Genomic DNA, 8,618 nt, shown 5'->3' with positions numbered 1-8,618 from the left:
TTAGTTCCGCATAAAGATTATCAAGTTTAGAATTAAGTGCCAATGCGTAAAAGTGTTTAAATTAGTTCTTTGCACTATACAGATGGCATATTGTATTCTAAAGATGAGGCTAGACGAGGATAAGATACAAAAAGATAAGACAACAAGAATCGGTGCAAATCATATTTCGCCAACTAGAACCGTACGGCCACAGAGGCAATTTATATAACCGTTATTTCAATCACAATCAGCCTATGATTAAAAAACGAGCAGGTAAGTCTAATCAAAGGCTTTTTAACCGATTTCAAAAAAAGGAGGAGGTTCTCAATTCGGAATGTTTTTTTGTAATAACGCTCACATAATAACGCTCACACTCAACATAGCCCCGCACTAGGGAAACCCTGTGTCGCGGGTGCCATGGACACACACATAGACAACCACAAATTTCGCCCAAACTCACGAGAGAAATAAATGTAGGCCATACAAATATTTCTCCCGGCCCGGGAATCGAACCTGGGACCTCTGCGTGGCAGTCCGGCATGGTAACCGTTCGGCCTCGGAGGCAGTTATAATGTTTTTTTGCACGTATGTTTTATGTTTTGTTGCATTTGTGGACCAATTTTGGTGATTCTATTTTTGTTGGAAAGAGGGCACCTCAGTAGGGGTTCCATTTAAATTTCAAGAAAATATTCCACCGCTAAGGGTGGCAAACTTGGGGATCAATGGCTTTTGAGGTCGATTTTTTTAATACTCTTTACTGAGATTATTTGTAAGGTGATTCATCTAACATTGCAATAAAGCTTGAAATATCTCTATGTAACAACGTTTATTTCAAACTGGCAAATTCACCAATAGATATATTATATCACAACGCTTTGTAAAAATAGACACAACCTTCACCACATTCAGTCCATTAGAATCCGCAATATAACCTTGGATATCGACTATAAATCAAACAAGCGAGACATCTGTTCATAATAACTACTAACTCAAATTCTAATCTCTAAAGTCCCTATGCTGTGTTCGACGATACTTAGTGTAAAGTTCCCTCAGGTATTTGACAGAATCTGTGTGCCATAAAGGTCGTAGGGAAATATCTGTGTCGAGGACCAACATATGAGGATTCGGCTGCTGTGTGGGTGTCCATTTGATTGGCAGTAATTCACTTGACTTTCCTGGAGTTGGATTCCTGAAAATAAATTTTGGAATTATAAGAGATGAAGTAGCCTAAACATGTTGCACAATGTAAGAAAATTTCACCACGGTTTTATTATAAAATCGCGTATAATTAATAATGATTTATGGTAAAATAAGGCTCTGTTCCACTTACCCATACTTAGCAAAATTTGTCCACAAAGTAGTTATTCTTTCAATCATTTGGTCTTCGAAGAGTTTCGGTGGTATCAAACAAAGACTAAACAAGTAGAACAGTTCATCGGCATGCGTGGCTCCAGGGGCAAATGCAAACGGTTTTCCTAAAGTAAATTTTGGTATATTCCTCCAACCGTCGTAGTTAAACAAGTAATTATATACAGGTTTATCCGTATTTCGTAAGATTAATTCAGTCTCTATAAATGACGGATTATTAAAATAAACGTCCCCATGATATTTCGATAATTTTAGTAGTGACTCTTGTGAAATCTCATCTTCACCCATGTAGATGTTATTCAACTTCTCTGCAATTGCTTTTGCTTCTTCCGTGGAAGGTATGATCAAATCTTTCGGTAGCGATTTCTCGAAGCTTATCTTTGGTATAACTGTATCATTTTCAAGAGCAGCAAAAAGGTATCCTTCTTCACCATTCACACCAATCATCAAAGGGATTTTGTTAAAATCTCCTTGTCCTAATATATCATAAGGTAATGCAGTTAAAAATGGTTCAACGCCATCTATTTTCCGCTCCACACAAGGCACGTATAATACCTCTGAGAGTATTAAATTTCCTTCTTTTCTTGGCACTCTAGCTATAACAAGCTCTGCTTCTGATTTGTTCATGAAAGTATTATAAATGTCATAAGGTTCGCTAACTTTATGATGACCCAATGCTCTTGCGAGCAAACTTGCCATGTACACAGGTCGATATTGCAGACCCCAAGGAGATAAGGAAGATCCACTCTGTATTATGGCCTTACTGAATAATCCTTTAGACATAGGGGAAATAACATGAAAAGAAACAGATGCTCCCCCAGCACTTTCGCCAAATATAGTAACGTTTTCTGGGTCTCCACCGAAAGCTTTTATGTTTCTTTGGACCCATTTGAGTGCAGCCACTTGATCTTTCATAGCCGCATTTCCTGGGGCTTCTTTAATCCCTAGACACAAGAAGCCTTGTATGTTGAGCCTGTAGTTTATTGTCACTAGGATAACACCTTTTGATGCTAAGAATTCGGGCCCGTACAAAAACTTCGAGCCGGAACCTTGGTAGTATCCTCCTCCGTGGATGAAAAACATGACTGGCAATTTATCGTCGGGAGAAGTGTTCAGAGGGGTGTATACGTTCAGCACTTGGCAATCAACCTGGCCAATGACAATCGTGCTAACAATTTTCTGGTGACATCTTATGTTTTCGTTTACAGCTTCGAATGTTTCATTCCACTTCGGTTCCGGACCTGGCGCCTGCAAAAGTAATAAAATATTCATGATGGCCCAAGATTTAAACAAAACAACTCATTTAGTTAGAATATTTTGTAAATAAAAATTTTCTTACAATAAAATTATCATCAAAATCTACCACATAGTCTATTTCATAACGTAATAATACCGTGGAAGTTATATTATACGAGTCTAACCCCACAATATACTTGTGAACCATGTACGTCAGTAAAAATAAACTGGTTATGACTTGGTTTGGCTCGCTTTTTGTCTAAATTGTAATGATAAATTATTTGCATTACGTCATTCGACTGTGTTCACTTTGATAGGCCCTGTATCACAATTCATAAATACATAATTAGGCAAAGTTAAATCACTTACCTGAAACCTGTGTTCAAAAGTGGCATAAGGTATACCAAGGTACTCTTTGTGAGAGCCGTCGTTGGCGATAGAGCCACGGATGAGTCCATTGCTTACGAGCACCGGCAGCGTCGGCTGTCGTACCAGTCGCGCCGCCCATAACGACCACAATATCACCCACTTCCAACTACTTTTAGTCTGTATTTTCGTCATCCCTGTTTTTATTTCATTTTGCCTCTGCCATCATCAATACTTATTTCAGCTTCACAATGATCTTATTAACAGATTTTGTTTTCTAAGGATTTTCAACCATTGATTTAATAAGAAATTCGCCACCGCATATTGATCCGTGTTTCTACAACAATAACTGCTACAGAACTACTTATCGCCTAGCGATACATTGAAATTTTATTATCTAAACACATTATTATTACATGCAGTACGAGTTACTAATGCGGTACGAAATTCGCACAAACCACTAATTTATCTTATCCACAATATTACAATTTTACGTCCGTCACAGACTTATTCACATCGTAACTAAGAATTTACTAATTTTGTACCATTGTTCTCTTTACCTCATCAAAACCTAGTATCAAACTTGTACATTTGAGGAAAAATCATACCGCTCTCAATGACATGCAAAACTTGGATGTCGGCCTTGCTATTATCGATCTTGTGGACTAACAAGGTCGTATAAATCCAGGATATCAAAATCCAATTTTTGTATCGAAGCGATTTAAAACCAATTTATATCATTGTAATAGATAATAAAATGACGTTATGACAGAGATCCGATAAAATAAACGCTCAAAGACGCGTGCGGCCCACGTCACATTATTTTTCCCACTAATAATTATGCCGAGTATTTTTTTCCTTATATGTGTTTTTTCTTACGGAAGTCTAAATACTAAGGTTATTGTTAGGTCAGATTCATCCTTGTCGTCTCTTTTACTCCCGTGAAGCGTAGCAAAGCAATAATTAAACGGGATATCATTTATCTACTCGTCGCGTATAGTACGAAAAGTAAGCGAATAATAGACAACTAAACTAATTACAATTTTTAACTGTAATGGTCCTTCAGAAAGCAAATTTCTCTGATATAAGCAGAAGCTGAAGGAATTTTCTAAACACTTAAACATCAAGTAACCACGATTTATTGAAGTATAATCATCAGCACCTTCTTGCATAAACACGCACTTTGAATGTTTAATTCAATTACGACTACTTCTCGTATATAAGCATAGTAAATAATCCTGAACGCTAGCTGGCAACTGATGAGGCCAAAATCAATTACATTGCATCGCCGTCGATGTCCTAATTCAATTGATTGTAATTAAATGTCGGTTAAAGCTAATCAATATTGATCAATGAGGGCTGACCTCAATACTTGAATACATCAAGAGAGTTACCTATGAACCACAAAAACATTTCAGTTCTTACTTTTTGTTGAATGTAAACCTTATGTCCAGTGTCCATGCGTCGTAAACACGAAAGGTGAAGAATTTTTGAAGCAATTGCAAGAATGCAGTTTCTGACTGCATTTTTATGACGTTGTATGCACCGGTGCCCCTCCCTCGCGCGACCAGTGTTTCCCTAGTCGCCGGCCGACTAACTTGTGTTCCATTTTTTTGCTAAATTCAGATGTGACCGTCTCGGGAGTGCACAGTCTTTACGCCATGTTAATTACAGGATGATATGTCCATGTGGTGTTAAATGGGTGGTGCTGTGGTCACTGTGGGCGGCGGTGCTAATTGAGCAGCCGACGCCGCAGCTGCGCGTGAGTGGCGGCACATTGCGCGGGTTCATCTCACGCGACGGCTCGCATGTGCGCTATCTCGGCATTCCTTATGCTACCGTCAAAAAACGGTTTCAGGTAGGGGCTCAACTGCATATTTAATGGTACTTACTACGTACTTTCCCGATTGATTGACTTGACGTATTAAAATTTTACAATAAAGTAGTCTTACATTTCAGATTCAAAGTGTATTGAGCTCTAACTGACAAAATACATTTCAATAAACAAAGTCCATAATAAGTAGGTATAATAATTTTAGAAATAACAACAGATTTTTATCTCATTTCAGGCAGCAGAACCAAACCCACAATGGCCCGGTGTGTTCGACGCACACCACGAGCACATTCGATGCACCCAAAGGCTGCTTGGAATGGTCGTTGGCGAGGAAGATTGTCTCGTTCTAAACGTATACACTCCATTAGAAAACAAAATTGATTCTTTGTTCCCAGTTATGGTTTTTATCCACGGCGGTGGTTTTAGAGATGGCTCTGGGGCACCTTTTCTTTACGGACCGAATTACTTGGTAAAAAAAGGCGTTATACTAGTAACTTTGAACTACAGAGTAGAAATTCTAGGCTTCCTATGTTTAGGTATTGAAGAGGCTCCAGGAAACGCAGGATTAAAAGATCAACTAGAAGCTCTGAAATGGATCAAGAAAAATATTAGAGCATTTGGCGGTGACCCTGACAATATTACTATCTTTGGAGAAAGTGCCGGTTCCGCTTCAATCATTTACCATCTTTTGTCACCACTGTCTAAAGGGCTCTTTAACCGCGCTATCATGCAGAGTGGATCTGCTATTGCACCGTGGGCATTCCAATTTGAACCACTAAAAGCAGCTAGCCTTCTCGCACAACAATTGGGCTATGAAACGGAAAACCCAAAAGAAATCTATAGCCTGTTTATTAATACAACTGTTCATGACCTAATGGCAACGCGTGTGCAGAGAAAACAAGGTGACATAGTTTTATCAGAAAATATATTCGTGCCTTGCTTGGAAAAAGAACTACCAGGAATAAAACGACTCATTGACGACACGCCTTACAATTTGTTATCCAGAGGTGAATACACCAAACTACCAGTGATCATTGGCTTTAACAACGAAGAAGGCCTCATGTTTATTGGTAAAGAAAATGATACAACGATTTCTGAAATAGACCTTTATACCGCCCTGCCTAGAGATTTAGTTTTTCCAACAGAACTAGAAGCCCGGGAGACAGCTGCAAAGTTAAATGAAACTTATATTAGGAACAACGAAAACAACATAACAATCAAATTAGCACGTTTTGAGGGAGACTTGGGAATAACATATCCTGTGATATCAACGACAGAACTCTTGCTGAATACTAACAAACACGCAATATACACATACAAATTCTCATACAGCGGTCTTCTGAATGTTGCAAAATTCTTTGCGGGATTCCACCATATTTCTGGCGCATCACACGCCGATGAACTTTTCTACTTATTCATGCCTGCGATACCTTTACCAACCGCACTACTAGAAACTAAAATGATCAATAAGATGACATCGATGTGGACGAATTTTGCAAAAACCGGGTAAGTTTCATGACTTGAGATCAGTACATAAATCACAGCGCTGCAGACCTCTTAGTACAGCAACAATAGTCTGAATGTGACTGGAAAAAGTTATCATGCTAATGCGATAGTTACGTAACTAATCAAACAAATGTAACAACGTAAAATAAAAAACACACACAATTACGATATGCTAGCTAGCCATTTTACAGTTTAATGATGTACGACATTTTGCTTTAGGGTAATCTACCGATATTAATAGAATCTTTGTCCTGCAAAAGTGTGCGTTTAGGTCAATTTAAAATCTGGGTCCCAGTTTGTTTGAAAGGGAAGTTTAGAGGAATTAACATACTATGGTATACCTTAGAATTATCACTTCACATTTATGAAAATTTATAATAAGAAGAATATACTAACATTTTTTATGAAAAATAGTGACAAGCATGCATTGACTTACAATTATATGGACGTCGGGTCCGCGCTAAAAAGTGTCCGCACTTGTAAGGCGCTAAAATCGTATACAGAGCGCGACACTCCGCTTTAGTCTTCATTTGTTCTACTGACAGCGCGATACTGCGATGACATTACAATTTAAATTTCGAATAGGTTGACTTGGGACATTTTTTTCGTGGTTTTTGTATTAGACCCGTCGTCCATTTATTTGTAAGTCAATGCAAGCATGACATTATTACGAGAAATAAACATTAACAGACTATTCTTGATAGTTCTCTTCGTTTAAAGGGCAATGTATTCGCTTGTATAGTAAGATTCCGGTTAATGTTCAAAATATGTCATTTACGAGGTTTAACGAGTTAACTACAGTGAAAAAAAAATTACACTAAAGTTGCTTAATTGGCATAGCGTCTGGCACGGTAAGCTAGAAGACGTCGGTTCGAATCCGGCCGGATCGAAGGAATTTTTTCTGAATGTTCGATCTTTATCTTAATAATTATAACAAACTAGTGGAGTCATTTCCCAAAAAATAATTGAATATCAATTCAATAAAAATTTAAATTTACACTAAAGGTTACAAGTTCTCCTTACCAGGATGACAAAAATCCATAGCAGTAACTCATTGAACTCTTGCAGGTTATCTTGATCCATGAAATTTGAAATTATTAAATGATAAATGAGTACAAATGTTTATTTACAAACAGCAACCCCTAGAGTTTCATAAATGTGACAAGTTTAATAAATGTGACAATTTTTAAGTGTAATTTGCTTACTTATGAAACAAAGATTATTTGAGTATAGTTTGTTTTTTATTTTCAGCAACCCCACACCAGAACAAACAACTGATCTCCCACTGCAATGGCAACCCACAAGTAAGACAAATCCTCGAGTACTCGTCATCGATGAACAACTAACAACAGCACCGCTGTGGGAGGACGCAGCCATGTTTTACTGGAACAATACATACATGAAGTATAGACGGGTATGAATTCAGATACCCTAATGTCCTAGGTAATAAATAAGTATATGATAGAAAATTCGTTCCTAAGAAATAAAAACGTTAATTTATGTCAACTTAAATCAACCGTTCATTCTTTGCATTAGCGCAGAATTATTGCAAACACTAAACCGTCTAAATAAAAAAATCCTGGCTTAGTAAAATAAAATTATTATTTTATCTATATTTATATATAGGATCCTAGTATCTTTATTAATCGGAGAACGGACTAGAATTAGTGTTGCAGCCTTCATCGACCTTGACTGGAATTGTGAAAGGAGCTTGTGCGCAGCGGCATGGTTATCCCGGCTGTCGGCGGTCGCAGTCCGCGTCGGCGCCGGTGCACCGCGGCATTTAATTTATTTCGAAATCACTCTAAATGTAACGTGTAAATATTAAACAAAAGTGCAAATACTCCATTGACAATGTGTTGTGAGTGTGTGTTCTTGAAATTTGTTTTCATTGTATGGTTAAAAGACTGGCTTTTATAAAATATTGTGTGATACAGTTTATTTTTGTTTGAACAGATAAATGATCCAAGTTTCTTTAGATGTCTGATTAACATTGAATTGACTTTGCCGCAACAATTATAATTTTTTGCTACAGAAAACGGGTCCCAAACGAGTAAAGCCGGATTCATTATTAATTAGTATCTGATACAGCTCCTAGAATTTAGATAATCTTATCTGAATCTTCTTTTGTTCATCGGTTGCAATAAATGTAACAACCATTACGTGGACTCAAAGTAAAGAATGTTCGGATATTAAAATCCTCCGTGGGTTAAATTTGGGTGTGTTAAGAAGCAACAACGCGGAACAAGGAACCGCACACGTGCACACTTTATAGGACTTATTAAACATAAAACACACGTTTCATTATTTTTTAATATGACATACATAA

General features: G+C 37.4%; 2 protein-coding genes across 2 annotated transcripts; one reads left to right on the top strand and one right to left on the bottom strand.

Moving 5' to 3' along the window:
• Positions 1–656: 656 nt before the first annotated feature.
• LOC113231163 (cholinesterase 1-like) lies at positions 657–3,258 on the bottom strand. Its single transcript, XM_026465364.1, has 3 exons — positions 2,953–3,258; positions 1,310–2,595; positions 657–1,168 (listed from the first exon to the last, which is right to left on the bottom strand). The coding sequence occupies exons 1-3, from the start codon at positions 3,142–3,144 to the stop codon at positions 976–978; spliced, it is 1,671 nt and encodes a 556-aa protein (XP_026321149.1). The 5' UTR covers positions 3,145–3,258; the 3' UTR covers positions 657–975.
• Positions 3,259–4,529: 1,271 nt separating this feature from the next.
• On the top strand, positions 4,530–7,896 carry LOC113231139 (acetylcholinesterase-like). The gene is made up of 3 exons (XM_026465328.1): positions 4,530–4,807; positions 5,019–6,289; positions 7,541–7,896. The coding sequence occupies exons 1-3, from the start codon at positions 4,625–4,627 to the stop codon at positions 7,707–7,709; spliced, it is 1,623 nt and encodes a 540-aa protein (XP_026321113.1). The 5' UTR covers positions 4,530–4,624; the 3' UTR covers positions 7,710–7,896.
• The last annotated feature ends 722 nt before the right edge of the window (positions 7,897–8,618 follow it).

This window comes from Hyposmocoma kahamanoa, unplaced genomic scaffold (assembly GCF_003589595.1).
Source record: "Hyposmocoma kahamanoa isolate Upper Pololo Valley unplaced genomic scaffold, ASM358959v1 64, whole genome shotgun sequence".
Lineage (NCBI taxonomy): Eukaryota > Metazoa > Arthropoda > Insecta > Lepidoptera > Cosmopterigidae > Hyposmocoma > Hyposmocoma kahamanoa.
The sequence above is the reverse complement of the archived record's forward strand: the minus strand, read 5'-3'. Positions and strand labels throughout refer to the sequence as shown.

Coding starts and splice junctions, on each gene's coding strand:
- LOC113231139 (XM_026465328.1), top strand. CDS start 4,625: ATGATATGTCCATGTGGTGTTAAATGGGTGGTGCTGTGGTCACTGTGG. Junction 4,808..5,018: donor CCGTCAAAAAACGGTTTCAG/GTAGGGGCTCAA, acceptor ATCTCATTTCAG/GCAGCAGAACCAAACCCACA. Junction 6,290..7,540: donor ACGAATTTTGCAAAAACCGG/GTAAGTTTCATG, acceptor TTTTATTTTCAG/CAACCCCACACCAGAACAAA.
- LOC113231163 (XM_026465364.1), bottom strand. CDS start 3,144: ATGACGAAAATACAGACTAAAAGTAGTTGGAAGTGGGTGATATTGTGG. Junction 2,596..2,952: donor CTTTTGAACACAGGTTTCAG/GTAAGTGATTTA, acceptor TTACTTTTGCAG/GCGCCAGGTCCGGAACCGAA. Junction 1,169..1,309: donor ACAAATTTTGCTAAGTATGG/GTAAGTGGAACA, acceptor ATTTATTTTCAG/GAATCCAACTCCAGGAAAGT.